We start from the raw sequence: 19852 nt of genomic DNA, 5'->3' as shown, positions 1-19852 counted from the left end.
GAGAACTTTTCTTGAAATAATGAGAGCTAAAGGTAACTGAGTGGTATGTGTCAGGCGCTATTCTAAGTGTCTAAACTCATTTATCAATACTTCTCTGAGGTGGGTACAATTACTATCTCCATTTTAGATTCGGAAACAGGCATAGAGAAGTTAAGAACTTGCCCAAGTTCACATAGCTTGTACGTGTAGAACCAGAATTATTAACACAAATCGCCTGGCTCCAGTGTTTGTGTTCTTAAACACATACACAGTTTCTAGTAAAAGTAGGTATCTTTGAAAAATAGATAATGGCTTAATCTAAGAGTATCAATAATACATAAAATGGAAAAAGTTCCATTAAGAACTTTTAAAAGCATTTATCATAAATGGTAATTGTTAATTCTGAATCTTATCACCCTTGATTAAATAGGTTACTTTTAGGGTTAGACATTATTTCATGAATATATTTAAAAGTCCCTTACAAAATCATCCTCAACGTCTACCCAATTAGTGTTTTGCATATTTCTAAACCATAACTGTACATCATGCTGTGATTGTTTCATGTTGGACCCTAATCACAGATCTTGGATTGTGAAAATTAAAGTTGTGGAATGATAATAACAAGAGAAAGTTGAATAAAAATGAGGTTAAAAATAAACTACAATATAGTAACTTCAAACTATTGTTGCATTCACTAAGACTACATTTAATTTTGGCATATGAGCCTAATTATTAACTAAATGTTTTTCCTCTACAAGTTAACAATTAACTCCTTGAAGGAAAGGCCATATCATAGCTTTCTCTGGTGACAGTCCAGGTTGCCTCCACCCTACTATGTACAGCCTTGAATGCATGGAGAAACTCAAACACTAGTTGCGTCAAACTGTTCAAATAAAACTATAGGCCTCGGAGAAATGCTTAAGTCAAAATACAAAAGTTTGTTTCTACTTTTTATTTTCTCTTCATGGCCAAGGAAAGCTAGTTAAGGACTCTCCTCTCGGTCCTTACCAAGAATTAGATACAGTAAGTGAAGAAAGAGGGAAGCTTAACTATTCAAGGACAATGTAAAAATTACAATTTAAATACATACCTGTTCCTCTGCTGCCACTTGTTTGAATGTGGTTCCAATTAAATGATGAAATACTATCTGCTTGAAATTTTTGATTTTCTCTCTGTTTTGTCTGATCACCAAATCCATTTTCTTTTGAATTCTCCGACTTATGAATTGAGGGCTTTTCACATCCTTAAAAAGACCAACAAAAATGTTTAATCCCCTTCCTCCTCTCCACCAGCAGAAGAGATATTTGAATTATCTTTTCAGACACTTTAATAATATAGAGAAAATTACTTAAAAACTCAGAGGACTGACATGTTTTAAGGACTTCTACATGCTTTGTAAGGCATTCAAAAATGGCCTCGTAGGACTTCCCTGGTGGCTCAGTGGTTGGGAATCCGCCTGCCAGTGCAGGGGACACGGGTTCGAGCCCTGGTCCGGGAAGATTCCACATGCCGCGGTGCAACTAAGTTCATGAGCCACAACTGCTGAGCCCGCGCGCCAAAAAAGAAAAAAAAAAAAAAAAAATGGCCTCGCATTGCAGGGGATGAGGGTTCATGCCCCCGTCTGGGAAGATCCCACATGCCGCGGAGCGGCTGGGCCCATGAGCCATGGCCGCTGAGCCTGCGTGTCCGGAGCCTGTGCTCCACAACGGGAGAGGCCACAGCGGTGAGAGGCCCGCGTACAGCAAAAAAAAAAAAAAAAAAAAAGGCCTCGCTGCTTTGGACTTTCCAGTGTACTAACTCACTTTAAATCTCAATATTTACGCTAGGAAGAGCTACCAGCCAAGTGTCCCCTCCTGTGTTTGTGTGACCATAGTCGTGGGTGGCTGCTGAAGGTGCTTCTGAGGCCACAGATGAGGAAAGGTTTCTTTATAAAGACTAGCTCTAAGTATTAGAATTTTCCTGAACTCCACACTTTACTGAAACTAAATTTTGAAATTATCCTCAACATTCATTTCATATTCAGTACATTAGTATTCCTAGTGTGATTGTCATAACAGAAAAACACTAAAAAGAACTTTTAAACAATTACCTATATTTTCTGCAGCAGATTTATGATGTGACCAGTTGATGACCTGCCTGAGTGCATCTTCAGTGGAAACTGCTGTGCCATCTGGGTTTGCGTAAAACAAAAGCAGTGGTTGGAAGTGGCATCGGATACACTTGGAGACCACATCTTTCCATCTAGTTCCAACCTTAAAAAAGTACAAATGAATAGAAACAAAACCAAACCTTGTAATCAATGTGTTACATGAAAAGGCAGAGACTGAATTACTTTGTATATTAAAAAATTTTAAAGACACTCAGACACTAGCAGTTCAACTGTTCATCATACTATATGATTAATTTTATTTTATTTAGTAACTAGTCTAGTTAAAAATCATATAAACATTATCATTAAAAAACTGATGGGCAAGACTGTACACTTTCTATAACAAGACCTAGATTATCAAATTTTTAACGGCTTTGTTCATACATGTTGATTGACTTTTGACAAAGACTTCAAGCAATTTAATGGGGAAATATAAGAGTCTATTCAACAAACGGTGCTGGAACAAGTGGATGACCGTATGAAAAAATGTTGACCCCATTCCACTAAAAGCACAAAAATTAACTCAGAACGAGTCTTTAAAAACCTATAAAGCTTATAGAAGAAAACAAAAGAGAAAATTCTAACAAACTTGGGGAAAGTAAAAATTTCTTAGATAGGACATCAAACAAATCACAGAAGAAAAAAATTATAAAATGGGCTTCATCAAAATGAATTAATAAGTTCTGCTCTTTAAAAGACACCATTAAGAAAATGGAGGAAAAAAAAATAAGAAAAAGCCACAGACATCTAATAAAGAACTGGTGAGCAGAAGAATTACTATAACTCATTAATAAGATACTCCAATTTGAAAAATGTACAACACATCTGGACACTTCACCAAAAAGACATAAGAATGGCCAATAAGCACATAAAAAGATACTCAAAACATCATTAATCATAAGGGATATGCAAATTAAAACCACCGTGAGATAACATTATACATTCACTAGAAGGGCTAACGAGGGCTTCCCTGGTGGCGCAGTGGTTGAGAGTCCGCCTGCCGATGCGGGGGACGCGGGTTCGTGCCCCGGTCCGGGAGGATCCCACATGCCGCGGAGCGGCTGGGCCCGTGAGCCATGGCCGCTGAGCCTGCGCGTCCGGAGCCTGTGCTCCGCAACGGGAGAGGCCACAACAGTGAGAGGCCCGCATACCGCAAAAAAAAAAAAAAAAAAAGAGCTAACGAACATTAGGATGACTACCAGCGTGGACTGCTGCTAAAAATGTGGAGCAACTGGAACTCCCAGTACACTGCTGGCAGGAATGTAAATTGTACAGCTGCTCTGGAGATCAATCTGCCAGTTCCTTGTAAAGTTTAACATACACTTACTGTACAACCCAGAAATTCCACTTCTGGGTATTATCTGAGCGTAACAGAAAATAATATGTTCACGCAAAGACTGTTCATACCTCAAAAGGTAAATGGATAAATTGTTACACAGTCATAAAACGTAACACAACAATAAAAATCAAGCACTGATACACACAACATGAATGAATATTAAAAGATATTATGCCGGTCAGTCCCTTTAGGCTCCTCCGCCGCTGCCGCCCCTCTGCCAGAGCTCCGGCGCCACCTCAGGCCGGCGGCTCTCCGCGGGAGGGAGGGAGCGAGGCGGCTGACGGGGGCTGCGGGGACCCCGGCGGGCCGGGCGGCAGTCCTGCTCGCTCGGTGGTGGTGGCGGCGGCGGCGTCTCGTCTCCATGGGGTCTGCCCGCGGCGCCCGTGCACTCGAAGGTGGACAGCAGGTTGCGCGTTTGTCAGCGCATTTCCACTGCTGCACCGAGGGCACACGCATCTTTGGCGGGACTAGGAATTCCTGGAGAATTGCCTTTGTGAAAAGCTGGCAAAATTTCTTTAAATTTCATCTCTTAGCTTCCCATAAAGATATCAAGAAACCATGAACAACTTTAGTAATGAAGAGTTTGACTGCCATTTCTTGGATGAAGGCTTTACTGCCAAGGACATTCTGGACCAAAAAATTAATGAAGTGTCTTCTTCTGACGATAAGGAGGATGCCTTCTATGTTGCAGACCTGGGGGACATTCTAAAGAAACATCTGAGATGGTTTAAAGCTCTTCCTCGGGTCACCCCCTTTTATGTAGTCAGATGCAGTGAAAGCAGAACCATAGTGAAGACCCTAGCTGCCATAGGGACAGGATTTGACTGTGCCAGCAACACTGAACTCCAGTTGACACAGAGTCTCGGGGTGCTTCCAGAGAGGATTTTCTATGCAAATCCTTAAAAACAAGTGTCTCAGATTAAATACGCTGCCAATAATGGAGTCCAGATGATGACGACTTTCGATAGTGAAGTTGAGTTGATGAAAGTTGCCAGGGCACATCCAAAGGCCAAGTTGGTTTTGCGGATTGCCATGGATGACTCCAAAGCTGTCTATAGCCTCAGTGTCAAATTTGGTGCCACACTCAAAACCAGCAGGCTTCTTTTGGAACCGGCGAAAGAGCTAGCTATTGATGTCATTGGTGTCAGCTTCCACGTGGGACGTGGTTCTACTGATCCAGGGACCTTCATGCAGGCCATCTCTGATGCCCACCGTGTCTTTGACATGGGAGCTGAGGTTGGTTTCAACATGTATCTGGCTTGATATTGGTGGTGGCTTTCCTGGATCTGAGGATGTAAAGCTTAAATTTGAAGAGGTCACCAGTGTAATCAACCCAGCGCTGGACAAGTATTTTCCACCAGACTCTAGAGTGAGAATTATAGCTGAGCCAGGAAGATACTATGTTGCATCAGCTTTCACACTAGCAATTAATATAATTGCCCAAAAACTTGTATTAAAGGAACAGACAGGCTCTGATGATGAAGATGAGTTGAGTGAACAGAGACATTTATGTGTTATGTGAATGATGGAGTATATGGATCATTCAACTGCATCCTCTTCGATCACGCACACGTGAAGCCTCTTCTGCAGAAGAGACCCAAACCAGATGAGAAGTATTATTCATGTAGCACCTGGGGACTGACCTGTGATGGCCTGGATCGCACTGTGGAGCGCTGTAACTTGCACAAGATGCATGTGGGTGATTGGATGCTCTTTGAAAACATGGGTGCTTACACTGTTGCTGCTGCTTCTACTTTCAATGGATTCCAGAGACTGACCATCTACTATGTGATGGCAGGGCCAACATGGCAACTGATGCAGCAAATCCAGAACCACAACTTCCCACTCGGAGTAGAGGAGCAGGATGTTGGCAATCTGCCTGTGTCCTGTGCTTGGGAGAGTGGAATGGAACAGCACCCAGAAGCCTGTGCTTCAGCTCATATTAATGTGTAGATACCATTCTTGTAGCTGTTAACTGTGAGTTTAGCTTGATTTAAGGGTTTGGGGGGGACCATTTAACTTAATTTCTGCCAGTTTTGAGATGTCTATTTAAATAGGGTTGGCACAGATGCAACGATGTGTAAGACTAGGTGATGGGGTCACACTTATCTGTGTTCCTATGGAAACTATTCGAACATTTGTTTTACATGGATTTTTATTCACTTTTCAAACATTCTACTAAAGTGTGCCCCTCAGCTGCTGAGTGAGTATTTGTAGCTTGTGCATTGGCAGAATGCGCCAGAAGCTTAGTGCTGTGACCTGTTTTAAAATAAATAAAGTATCTTGAAAAAAAAAAAAATAAATCAAAAAGATATTATGCCTAGCAAAGGAAGCCAAACACAGAGAATGTCTATTGTAAGGGACCATTCACATAAACTGTAGAATGAGATCAATGATTTCCTGGGACCCAGCGTTGGGGACAGTAAAGGGACGTGACAGGATTTTCTGGAGTGATGAAAATGTTCTATACAATGATTGTGGAGGTTACACAGGCATGTATACAGTTGTCAAAATCCAAACTATACACTTAGAATGGGTGCATTTTAATGTTTGTAAATTATACCTCTATAAAGTTCATTTAAAAACAAAACAAAACCAATGAAATAAAAACCAAAGCATTCTAGAATATTAGCTTTTTATTAGAGAAGGAAGGAGTCTTTAAAAAAATTTCTGAAGGAGTTTGTTCAAATTACACATTTTTAACTGTTTACCCTCTTTACCTGGGATTCTGAGATACCTGAAGAACCAGAGTAGTTTGAAAACAAAACAAACCTGAAACTCAGAGAGTGACTACCCAGTTCTTCCTTCAAATTTTGACAATTTAAACGATGAGTATGCAAAATAGGAGTGCCAAAATGTTGCTGCATACTGAACTCAAGATGGAACTTCTTAATAAACTGCCATATCAAAGTACTAAGTAATTCAAGCAAAGTGTGGACTTTAGAATATGAATTTCCAAATTTTTTCACTGGCTTTATTAAGTATAATAAAATAAAACCATCCAATTACACTGTACAAGTCAGTGAGTTCTGATAAATGTCTACAATCACATAATCCACACTTCCAAAACTTTCCCTGTACCCCTTTGCAATGCCTGGCAACCAATGGTCTACTCTGTCACTTTGTTTTTTTTCCTTTTCTAGAATTTCATATAAGCGGAATCATATTATTTAGCTGTTTGTGTCTCACTTCTTTCATGTAGCGCAATGCTTTTGATATTTTTCTACATTGTTGCATGTATCACTAGTTCATTCCTCTTTATTGCTGATTATTATATTCCATTGTATGGTTGTACAACTTCTTTATCTATTCACCTGATGATAGACGTTTGAGTTGTTTCCAGTTTTGGTTACTATGAGTAAAACTACTAGGAACATTGAAGTACAAATTATGTATGGATACATGCTTTCACAGGAGTGGAACTGCTAGGTTGTATGATAAGTATACGCTTAAATTTATAAGAAACCGACAAACTTTTCCAAAGTGATTGCTCAATTTTGCGTTTCCATCAGCCTCAGGAGAGTCCTTGCCAGCTCTTGGTATGGTCAGTCTTTTTAATTTTAGGCATTCTAATAGGTGAGTAATGCAATCTCACTGTGAATCAAATTTGTTCTTCCTTTGTGCCTAATGATGTACTGAATATCATTTCAAGGGCCATTCATATATCTTCTTTGGTGAACTGTCCAAATATTTTGCCCACTTTTTAATTGATTTGTCTTTTTATTATTGAGTTTAAGAGTTCTTGGGCTTCCCTGATGGTGCAGTGGTTGGGAATCCACCTGCCAATGCAGGGGACATGGGTTAGAACCCAGGTCCGGGAAGATCCCACATGCCGCGGAGCAACTAAGCCCGTGCTCCACAAATACTGAGCCTGCGCTCTAGAGCCCATGAGCCACAACTACTGAGCCCGCGTGCCACAACTACTGAACCCCATGCGCCTAGAGCCCGTGCTCTGCAACAAGAGAAGCCACCGCAATGAGAAACCTGCACACCACAACGAGGAGTGGTCCCCGCTCGCTGCAACTAGAGAAAGCCCGCGCGCTGCGACAAAGACCCAACACAGCCAAAAATAACTACATTAAATACATAAATTTTTTTTTAAAAAGAGTTCTTTATATATTCTGAATATAGCCTTTGTTAGATATATGCTTGACAAATATTTTCTCCCAGTCTATGGTTTGTCTTTTCATTCTCCTAACAGCACCTTACTGAAGAGCAAAAGTTTTGATAAAGTCCAATTTATCAGCTAGTTTTATGGTCCATGTTTACTAACTGTTATCTAATAAATCTCTCTATAGCCAAACAGCAGTTTTAACCTTCTTATCTGATATGTCTACTTCTGTCATTTTTGGTCTTTTTTTTTTCCTAAGGCAATTTAATATCAGATATGGCCTGGAACTGACCTCCGAGATCAGTTCTTAGCACGAACCCTCGTTTCTGAGGTGCTGATGATGAAGTTTCTGTGCGAAAAGAAGGTGTGCTCCATTTCCCTACTCTGCCTGCTCACCCCATTTCATGTGATTTGAAGAACTGAAATGGCAGAGAAGGTCTGTTGTTACTGATATTCCTTCAGGGCATGGGTCATGTCTTCCTACTTCTTTGTATATTTGGTAATTTTTTTACTGAATGCTATTTTGAAATGGCATATTGAAATTTCACTGAATTTTACATTTTTGGCTATTGAACTATTTTGTTCTCCTTGTAAATTGTTGACATGTAGTTATGTGTTATATTATGTTATATGGTATCAGCTTGGTCCTTTGAAGGCATCATTTGAAGCTTTTTATGTCAGGTCCAGAGCAATCTTCAGTCTAGGAATAATTTAGCACCACTATTAAAGTGATATTTTTCTGAGGATCCAACTTGATGTCCTGTGTACCCACTCTTGCTAGTACGGATGCAAACTATTCTAGGCCTGTATGAGTTTAGGGAATTGTTCTCCAGTGCTCCCTTCTGCCACCCTGTGCTCATTTACCCTACACACGGTGGATCACTATTCAGCCAAAGATTAAAGGGAATCCCTCTCCCAATCTCCAGAACTTTCCCTCTGTACAGCTTTCTTCCTGGTAATCTGTCCAGCAAATTTTAGCCATGTTGGCCTCCCTGAACTCTAAGTTCGGTTTCCTCAACTCAGTGAGACAACTAGGCTTGGTTTGGGTTCTCCCTCGCTGCACTGCAATCCAGAAACTACCTCTAGGCAGTAGGCAGGGATCACTGTAGGGGGTTCATCTTGTTGGTTTCCCTTTTTTCTGTTCAACTGCCTGTCCTCCGGTGTCTAAAGTAGTTGCTTCATCTATTTGGCTTTCTAATTTTTAATACTGGAGGGCTTTAATGATGCTATTATAATTAAATTCACTTATGATTATATAAATACTTACTATAATAATTATTTTATATAATTATTTCATTATTATATCATTTATTCCTGAAAAGTAAAAATCACAATAAATATTCCAGTTAGTAAAGCGTCACTTACCTCTTTCACATTTGCATCGTCAAAAAATACCCATTTGGAACTCTTGGTATGAAAAGCAAAGGCACAATAATGTCGGCTAGTGTAGCAAATCATGCCAACAAGGTGAAGTTCACTATTTTTGGCATTTTCATCAGTAACCCTATAAAAAAGCTGTTTAAGAATAATGTATATTTAATACTGTATATTTTTTAAAATGAGGAAGAACTATTTGATGAGTCATGCATTTGATTCTCTATGAAAAATATTTCTCATGCATACTGCCCCAAACTGGTATTATATTAGTACTAAAGACACATTGCACTGTTAACAGAATTACTACTTTCAATTAGTCCACAAGAAACATTAAGTCCAATAAAATGTATTTACTACAACTTAGTTTAAGTAGCACAGTATCTCTAACACAGAATTGACATTTTCCATACATCAACTCAAAATGTGAGGTAAATTACACATTTCCTGATAATTCATGATTGAAACACATATTTTAACATACATTAAACATACTACCCTCAAGATAACTATTTAAAAGTTTTAAGTGTAATATAAACCCATTCAAAATATATTAAGATAGTAAAAAGCATATTAAGATATCAGAGCTGTAGATGGATTTTAAATCTTAAATTTTTCTAGCTTAATATTTATATTTATAATCATTATCAAACACACAAACACATACACACACGCATATAGTATCGTATCATCACTCTACAGTGATACAGGGATAGAGCAAGTGATGGTTTAGTTTGTAACTGAAAGCCATTCCTAGTCTAAGCAAGAAAGGCATTCCAGTTAGCCTTATTTGATTAACTTTATCAGAGTTACATCTGCAAATTATTTCCTTTAGAAAGAAAATTTAGTTCTGAAAAACAAAGTGCCTTATAATATATGCAGATGTTTTAGAGGAATTTAAAAATAAAAAGGAAGAGAATGAAAAGAGCTGATATACCCCGGGAAGATAAAGATGTGTTGCGAGATTCCGAACGACATCTTCGGTCAAGTCAGAATGCTCAGAGTCCCAGACTAAACCAATTGTAACAATCTCCGGGCAATTCATTAAAACACGCCGAATTTTTATTTTTTGGCCACAGTTACTCTAAAGAAAAACACAAAAGACAACTTTTGAAATTATCAAAACAGATATACCACAGGTAATGCCTTATACAGTTTGTATTATGCAATAACAATCTTAACATGTATCAGAAATTTATTTCTTCAGCATATTAAAATAGACTTCTAGCAAAGTATTTGTCTTAATTATTGATTAAACATAAAGTTTATTTTAAATCGAAGTACTTTTCTTCGGTATTTTTGTAAATCTGTTAAAACAAAAATTCAACCGAAAAAAAGCAGATATAAAGCCCTTGAAGCCATTAATAATGTTACATGAGGGAAGAATAATACCATCTGTAATGTTTATTTAAAGAAAAACAAAAAAGGAATTCTCTCTTTAGTCAAATGATAGACTTCAGAACTTAATCAACATATGCTACCTTAAATCCTTCACAGTGTTACAAGTTTTTAAATAAATAAGGGCTCACATGGTATAAAGAGTTACCTAAGAAAACACCGAAAAAATAAATTCTTCAAATTAATTCCAGATATAATTAATATTTGCATGGTAATTTCTGAATGTCTATTTTCAAATTTACAAATACAGAAGCACACTAATGTTCTCCAAATTATACTTACAGGACATTTCCTATAGTCATCAGTTGTATTTGCTGCTTGCAGCAATTCTGCAAACATTTCAGGCTTAGAGCGTTCATGCCTTTCCATCATTCTTTCAACTTCATTGCTACAAAAGAAAGAAGCAGTCCCAAATCTGGCCTATGAACTTAAAAAATATCTAGTAAATTTGCATCAAAAATACTAAGTTATCAATATAGGTATGATCATTTTTTCTGTCTTAAAACACAATTTTGTTTGAAAAATTAACCATGAAGTAAATTTCCATGAAATGAAAAATTATGATATTTGGCAGGTTATGATGAAAAAAGTTAGGTCAAGAACAGAATAAAATAACATGAAATCATACCATTGTTTGGAATTAGATGAATGAGGTAAGATGTTCCATCTGTAATTCTAAGTTAACCGTTTCTTTTACATTATTACTTAACAAACAGGGACTTGAGTTTAAACTTTTGCCTAACAAGAACAAGAAACTTTAGGAAAGGCTCCCTCTCTGGCCTAAAGTTCCCATAAACAAAGTTATTTTCAGCTAAAAGAAAGGCCCTTTGCTGATTAATGCACAAGTCACAACCAAAGCTACTTAAACGAGGCTTGTGCCTTTTGTTCCTATTATGACTACTAACCATTTCATTAGAGTCTAGTCAGGGTATCAGTGCCATTTTGTAACCAACTTCTCCTAGAGTCAAATTTTTACATATCAAGGTATTAAGTATCTTTAAACAACTATTTAAATATTTTCAAAAAGATATATAATGTAAGCTCAATACGCCTACTAGTTTCCATTCGTGGTGCTCTGGTTTTACTTAATAGTAATTTTAACTGTCCTAGAACTGGATATATTTTACTGTTCAATGGTAAATAATATACAATATTCAATAACAACTAAGAGTACCAATTCTTCTAAAGCACTTCACAAGTAGACTAGAAAGCACTAAATCTGACAGGCTCATTCAAAATTCACATAATGGTTTTTTACAAAATTGACAGCATCAAAGTAGTGGGTAACCAGATACATTTTGAATTTGAAATGAACCCAGATATGGGTTTCAATCTTAATTCATCCATTTACCAGGTTAATCATATTAAGCCTATTTCTTGATCAACAAAAGTTTTTGTTAAGATTAAAAGCAACAATTTATGTAAAGCCTGGAACACAGTAAGCATTGAACAACTGGTATTCAATACTTATCACCAATAAAAAGAGAGAGATTATAATTAGAATTCAAATGCTGGGCTTTCGCAATTCATGGCGTGGACCAGGGAGAGACTGATGGCACTCTAATTCTTATTACCTAAGACACTGTCTCAGAGCACTGTCATTTTACACAAGAGTTTCAAAGTAGACTTCAAGTTTTACAGCTTTTAATTTGCGGTCTATCCTTATTCAAACACCACCCTACTTTTCATACAAAGTGAATGAAACGGACTACAACTGACTGAAGTTTAAAGAATGTTCCTCTAAATCAATTTTTCCCAACTCTGTATATATACAAATTACCAACTTGCTATATTCAATGATCTTTAGGAAATAATGTACTATATCCAAAATAAATCAAGGAAGTTTAATATTTAATAATACAATGAAATGGATGAGCACCTAATATTCACTTTGTGCAATGATAAAAATATTGGTAGCATTTAGCAACTAACTGCTGTACTGATGTATTCTGATTGATAATTATTGATCCATGTTTTGTCTTTTGCATTAAAGTATCTGCAAACATTTATGACCTCATTCAATGTTTATCATACATCAAATATTTACACTCTCAAATATCTTTTGCCGTGTTCAAACAACTCTTATTATGTAAAGTCTAGAGATCATTTTTGGATCGCTCAGCTGATGTTTCATGGCGAGGGAGGGAGGGGACAAACAAGCATGGCACATTTTTATTTCAGGTGAATGTTATCGCCTTAAATGCAATAAACCTAACAGAGGATTATTTTCACTTTTTTCTTTCTCGTCTGCTTACCCCAGCTTCCATCACTACGCAGGGACATGGTGGAGCTGACAGGAGACAAGGCCACTACAAAGGTCACACCTTAGCAAAAATGAAGAAATCACGTACAATTCCATTTACCCTTGAACTTTTCATTTTAAGCTCTCCTTCACGGTTTCAAAAACTTGCTATAAATATAAATAGATATACATTTTGACTAATATTTTGTACATTTCACTGAGTGACATCTATATTTGGTAAGTCAGAAACAACTGAGATAGACATCACTTACTACCCCCGATGGTAGCACATTTGTTAATCTCCGAGAGTAGATATTCATATATGTTACAGTTTCATAAAATAAAGGCTCCATGTGACCACGTACGTGACTAACACCTTTGGTAAATATGCTTTAATAGGTTCTTACCATAGGGCCGTTGTAGAAATGTATCGCACAAATTCTGTAAAGGGTAGAGGATCTGATGACGCTCCACAGCTACGACACACACACTGCAGGTAAAAATATATGTCTAATTTATCAATCATAAAACACAGTCTCTAATAAAACACTTAAGCCATCTCACCTGTTCATACAGAGTCATAGCAAACTTCTGGTGAGTGATACAAGATTTAGAGGTACACATGTCTGCATCTCTGCTTGGCACTATGTGAAAATGAATCCTCTCCAATATATTTTCCTAATTTAAAAATTAAAAGACAAATGAGTTGCAAATCTTGCATAGGACACTTCAAAATACCACTCTTTTAACTTTACAAATGGAAAAATCTAAGTATTTTGCAAAGTGTCAAACTTAGAAGTGCCATATCCATTGTCAGCTTTTCAGCTTCCCTCCTTAACGGAGCCTTCAAATGTTGCTCAATTATTCACCTTTTGCAGCATTCGATTTTTAAAAAAATTTAGCAAAACATTATAATGTAACATGATTTTAATAAAGATGTAAAAAAATCAATTCATGGTGGCTGACATCTAGAATTTAATATTAGAAAACAAGATTTCCTATGTTCCCAGCATTCTCACATTGAGAAAAAGCAATTAATTTTTAAAAATCCTACTTGGATCATTTGGATAGTCTATGGTAAAGGCTTATAATACCTGCACTAACAACCCGAATGCAAGTAATCTGCTCTTCAACAAACTTCTTGTGAAAGTGTGGATTTGTAATATAGATCAATAAGGGGTATTAATTTCTTTAACAAATTATCCTTCTTACCAAAACTTAACCAATGGATTATTTTAATTAGTTAACTTCCCCCTCCTCTGCCCCAGGACATTTATAACTGTTCAATTATTTAAGCCTGGATGTCTAGATATCCCATGAATAATCATATCATGGATTAGTATACTTCACTTAAGTGAAAGTAAGACTATAAAGTTCAGTATTGTACAAAATATATCCATTTATATTTTAAGCAGTGGAGCAATTATAAACATGAGAAGTACAGAAAGCATATTTCATGACTGTGTGTGTTGTTTTTGTCATATTTTAGTCAACATGGCAAGTATGCTAAGCATTCGAGATGTTCATTTAAAAAAAAAAATAAATGCCAAACGAATTCTATAAAGAGTAATAAATTCTTCAAAAATTTGGAGAACGGATTGGGGTGCTTTGATGATGCATTATCTAGTAGATGTGACTTACGTTGAACTTTAACAAATAATAGATTAGGAGAGTTTTGAATATTTCAGGAACTTGAGCAAAGGCTATAAAACAGGAATTTAAAAGACATGTTTGAGGAATGGACTGAAACTATCTCACCAGCAGGGAAAATTCAGGAAGGAAGCAAAGAGATAAACTGGAGTTTAAATTTAAAGAGCCTTAAATGTCAGAAGAGAGTCAGATGTGAATCACAGAAATATTTGATGCACAAGCATTTATCTGAAAAAAATTATATTAATATGGTGGCTGTTAAAAAAGACTCTTAGCATATAGGTTAAAAGGACACTAGTAAGGAGGCTTAAATAATGCTGAGAGTAGAAGCCCGAGCTAAACAGAAATGGTGACAGGGAAATAACATGGCAAGGCAAATCTTAAAAGGGTTTCTGATGAAAGAATTTACAAAATTTGAAGAGATATAAGACTAAGAGAAGAAATAGCTATCTTAAATATAGGTGACATCTATGTTATTGAAACAATTAAACATCAACGTGCATATTTAAGAAGGTATATAAGGTACATCCCTGATCGAAGGAATGCTCTACTTATCAAGATGGTGGTAACACAGTCTCAGAACATCCATCTCAGCGAGTGATTCTCAACCTGGAGTAAGGTGTATATCAGAATTGCTGCCCCTGACAGCTGCCCATTCAAGATCCTCTGCTCTTCAAAGAGAATCATTGCATGTAATGAGAAATGTTACCGGGAGAGTGTGTTGCATATGTAAACCCTGTAGAACAGAATGACTTAAGTGCTATGATTTATATATAATAAGCCTTTTTGCTCCAATAAATAAATTTTAAAGTATTTTAGTAGCCTAACTCTGAAAAATTAGAGCAGCACAAATAATCAAAAGCAAAAGGACACAAAACACATGTGTACTTAAACTGAGCTTTGAAGGGTAGGTAAGACAAGGATCTACTGAGCAGTTCTGATACTTTTCCACTGCTATAAATTTATGTTTCATTTGTCTCAAAGGGTGCATAATTTAAGGAATGCCAACTGCCATTCTGACTTAAGGATTATCAGAAATACTTACAAAGCACTCTGCAGCATCATCCATAAGGCCAAGCTGAAATCGCTGCTCATCTTTGAAACTTTCTGCAAGAGCATGCCTTATGTTATCCGAAGGAAGTGCTTTTTCCCGACTGTGTTGAAACTGTGCAAATATTGTCTGGGAATCAACAAATACATCAAGCAGTAAGTTTAACACCAACAACTAAAAAACACTTGAGCAATTTCATTTCAACAGTGAAACTCCAAACTCTATACTCAAACTAACAGTCTTTTGCTTTAAAATTCCATACAAAAAAATTAATTATTTCTATGAGTAATATGTAGAAATGGTTGCCCCAGCCTCTAAATCAAATGTTAGTGCATAAGAATTAAACATGTGAAGTTCTCAGATCCCATCCTCAGAGATTCTGATTGAGATGAGGCCCATTTTTAAACTGTTTCCTAGCTGACTATGATCTAAGCTGTTTAGAAAGAGTTTTGAGGTAAGTTGCTTTAAATCTTAAAGTGTACTGTAGGAATTAAAATTATGTTATACAAAAATAAACATATAATCAAATAAAACAGTAGGAACTCACTAGACTTGAAACAGTGGGAACATCATTCAAGAACATTAAATTATAGGTGTTAAACTGGTCTTCTATTTTCTTTATTGAATTTAAGCAAGAAAAACTTTTTAATAAGTTCCAGTTTTATGACAATCATCTTAGGTGAGTGAAAGTGGGGAAAAAATAAAGTTTGCTGTGATAAATCACCAAATAAGGATTGATCATATTAAGTTCTATATTAATTAGCTCAAGGGGTATGTCATCTCAAAAAAAAAATTGCTTTTAAGATCAACATATGGTAGGCTAGGAAATATTTCAAGAATCTGTTCCACTGATACAAGAAAATTTAATTTACAAATAAGAAATTAAAAAAGAAAGATGTCAAGTGATATTAGATATCCAGAACCAAAAATTTTAGCTACAATTACAAATGATAAAAAATGAAAAATATTTTCACAAGTCATTTCTTATTTAGGTAGTCAACTTTTCCAGGTTATGCTTAAGATATTAATCCTACACAAGACTGATGTTCATTTAACATCTATTTTTTTGATTGTCTAGTATATGTGAGGCATTGTTGTACACCAGAAAACAAAGACGCTGCCCTCATGGAGCATATGTTCTAGTTGTAGTAATGAGGAGAGGCCAAATAAGTAATTATATGTCAGAATGTAATAAAGTACAATAGAGAAAAACAAAGAAATACAATACAAGAGAGAAAGATAAAGTAATAGGGATAGGGATGCTGCGGGTAGGAGAGAGGGAGGGAGCTTACCTATTACCAAGGGTAATCAGGGAAGGTCTCACTGATGGAAAAATAACATTTAAGGAGAAGCATAAAGGAAATAAGGGTGTTAGCCACAGGGACATCTGGAAGAAAATTATTCTAGACAAAAGGAATAATAATGAAAACACTCAGAGATGAAAGCCAGCTCTGAGAAACTGCAAGGAGGACAGTGTAGTGTGTGCGTGCGTGAGTGTGTGCGCGCGCGGGCAGGTGTTTTGAGGCAGGAGATGCAAGCAGGGGAAAGAGGCAGGTGATGTGTAAGGCTATGGGAAGACCTGAGCTAGAAAATTTAACTAGTTTTTACAACTGGACAAAACATTCAAACTTTACTGCAGAGTAAATAAAATGTGATACTGTAATCTGATCTAAGTTCATTCTTCATCAACCCTATTTTTACCATATAAAACAGAGAATATAAAATCGCCTCCTGATTGGGATTGACATGTATACACTGATGTGTATAAAATTGATGACTAATAAGAACCTGTATAAAAAAATAAATAAAATTAAATTAAAAAAATAAAAAATAGGGCTTCCCTGGTGGCGCAGTGGTTGGGAGTCCGCCTGCAGTTGCAGGGGACGCGGGTTCGTGCCCCGGTCCGGGAAGATCCCACGTGCCGCGGAGCGGCTGGGCCTGTGAGCCATGGCCGCTGAGCCTGCGCGTCCGGAGCCTGTGCTCCACAATGGAAGAGGCCACAGCAGTGAGAGGCCCTTGTACCGCAAAAAATAAAAATAAAATAAAAAATAAAATTGCCTCCTTTGGTGACTTATTCAAACAGCCTTTTTAGGAATGTAAGCCAAAATAAAGCATGAAAACTACCTTTTATTTTCCTGTATTATGTATATGTGTGTGTACTAAGAATATTCAAGAATGTAAAAGACTGAAATATTTATTTCTGAAAACTTATTAATCAAATCTTAAATTCTTGGGCAAAAATTTCAATGACATAAATGAGTTGCTAATATACACTGGACTCCCCGTTTCTGCCTTTGTCCCTATTCTATATATTCTCATCCAAGCAGCCAAAGAGAGCTAGTCCAAATGTTATACTTACTTAACACAGGTTATATCACTCCTCTACTCAAAACAAACCCATGACTTCCTAAATCACTCAGGAGAAAAAGTCAAGGTCCTCACAAAGGTCTAGAAGGCCCTACACAATCTGGACTCCTGTTCCAGTTATCTACTGCTGCATAACAAAATCACCCCAAATCTTAGGTACTAAAAGTAACATTTATTTTGGTCACAAGTTTGCAGTTTGGGTGAGGACAGCTCAACTCTGCCCCACTTGCAGTTATATCTGTAATAGTCTGAATGCTGGTACTTGGGAGTCATCTGAAGGTCGCTCACTAGTGTCTAGAGATTGATGCTGGTTGTTGGTGCTGCCTGTTGGCCAGGATCTTGGCTGTAGCTATGACCAGCTTGGCTTCCTCACAGCATGGCAACTCACTACCAAGAATGAGCACCCCAACAGACAGAGCCAAGTGGAAGCTTTATCATTTTTTCTCATCTACCCTAATCTCATTTCTGCCACATTCTATATGATGGAAATGAAACATTGGGGGCAACCCATATTCAAGGAATTAGACTCCACCTTTCAAGAGAAGGGTGCAAAAGAATCTGCAGATATTTTTGAAGTCACCACAACTCACTTTACCTCTGAGCTCATCTCCTATCACTGTCCCCCTTGCTCACAAAGCTTCTGCCACCAGTCAGGTTTCCTTGAATATGTCACGCACACTCCCACCTCAGGGCCTTTGCAGTTGCTGTGTCCCTGCTTGCCTGGAAGGCTCTAGTCCACTCCATCACCTTTTCCAAGTTGTGATTTAAATGTCATTTTCTCAGTGAGGCTTTCGTTGCTACTCAACACTCTCTAGTACCTATCCCTGATTTATATTTCCTCCTTTGCAATTATTATTACCTAACATACTTTATATTTTGTTTATTTATTTTCTTCTCCCTTATAAGAATATAAGCTACATGAGAACAGGGATTTTTATTAGTTCCATTCACTGCTGTATCCTTAGTAACTACAGCAGTGCCCAGAATTCAGTAGTAACTCAAAAAACATGTTAAATGATTATTTCAAAATAATGAAAAATATAATGTTCCTAACACAGGAAAATGGATCCATAAACCTGAATAAGTCATACTTTAAGAATTCCTCTTCAAAACTGTTAAGTCACTTGACAATAACTTTAATTACAAATAAACTAACTAAATATGTCAAACAAACCAAACTATCAAATAAAATTAAATCTTTTGAGAAACAATAGTAATTTTTCGGAACTATTAAAAGGTTACCTTCAATGCACAAAATATGCAGGCATCTCCCTGACAAACATGTCCAGTCAGAACCCGCAAGCTTCTCCGGAAGATATCTAATTGCCATAAAACCTAAAAAATAGTGAGATGTGAAGAAAGAAAGAAACACAGTAATATTTTTCTCACTGGGATGAAAGACAGATTTAAATAGTTTTTAAATTGTGGGAGGCTAATAACTTCTTTTAATCTCTTTTACATAATCAGATATATACTACTAAAAATAATAAGTATAAAACGGCTATATACATGTAGTTCATATATGAAATATGGATTTAGAAAATATTACTATGGATTCACATGTAAAAACCATGACAGGCACAGAACAAGAAAAAAATAACTCCTCAGTTAAGGAATTTATATGAACAGGAAACAAGGGATACTGAATGCAGGACTTGGCAGAGACTTCAGAGAGGAAGTGATTATAATACTTGGAATGAACTGAAATTTAGGAAGGAAATATAATTGCAGTTAAAAGTCAGGGTGTACCAAATAAGGGTCAGTATGTAGTGGCAAGAAAAAAGGGCAGAGGCCTGTGTGGTCATTGTATACTGAGTGAAAAACGGGGCATCTGTGTAGTCATGGGGGTACAGCATAATATGAAGCAGAAGTTAAAAAATAACCTGAATGTATTTGCTGCAATCATCCAATCAAAATTTACTACTAAAAAATCAAAAACAAAATAAAAAAGACTGTAGTTGTTTAAATAAATCAGTCTAATACTTAAAATCATTCTAGAAAAATCTGAAATTTATACAATGGGGATAACTGTGTCAGCCTCATAGACTGCTTGTAAGGATTAAACATATGTATGTAATATGTGAAGTATTTAGAGCAGTGCCCAGTACACAAGTGGTATGCATTGAATGCAACCTGCTATTTGTTACTGTAAATACTATTACAACAAACAATTAAGATCTTCAGGTTTCTCT

General features: G+C 36.7%; 1 protein-coding gene and 1 pseudogene across 1 annotated transcript in view; one reads left to right on the top strand and one right to left on the bottom strand.

Moving 5' to 3' along the window:
* USP53 (ubiquitin specific peptidase 53) overlaps positions 1–19852 on the bottom strand; it is a 67392-nt gene that overhangs the window by 21479 nt on the left and 26061 nt on the right. Inside the window, exons 3-11 of the mRNA XM_059066740.2 lie at positions 18903–18995; positions 15288–15422; positions 13157–13270; positions 13000–13082; positions 10633–10738; positions 9890–10036; positions 8944–9093; positions 2069–2231; positions 1070–1222 (exon numbers count right to left, since the gene is read on the bottom strand). Coding sequence (XP_058922723.1) covers positions 1070–1222; positions 2069–2231; positions 8944–9093; positions 9890–10036; positions 10633–10738; positions 13000–13082; positions 13157–13270; positions 15288–15422; positions 18903–18995 — 1144 coding nt within the window. The remainder of the gene's footprint in view (positions 1–1069; positions 1223–2068; positions 2232–8943; positions 9094–9889; positions 10037–10632; positions 10739–12999; positions 13083–13156; positions 13271–15287; positions 15423–18902; positions 18996–19852) is intronic.
* Positions 4012–5471, top strand: LOC131758533 (ornithine decarboxylase pseudogene; annotated as a pseudogene).

This window comes from Kogia breviceps, chromosome 6 (genome assembly GCF_026419965.1).
Source record: "Kogia breviceps isolate mKogBre1 chromosome 6, mKogBre1 haplotype 1, whole genome shotgun sequence".
NCBI classification, from domain to species: domain Eukaryota; kingdom Metazoa; phylum Chordata; class Mammalia; order Artiodactyla; family Physeteridae; genus Kogia; species Kogia breviceps.
The sequence above is the reverse complement of the archived record's forward strand: the minus strand, read 5'-3'. Positions and strand labels throughout refer to the sequence as shown.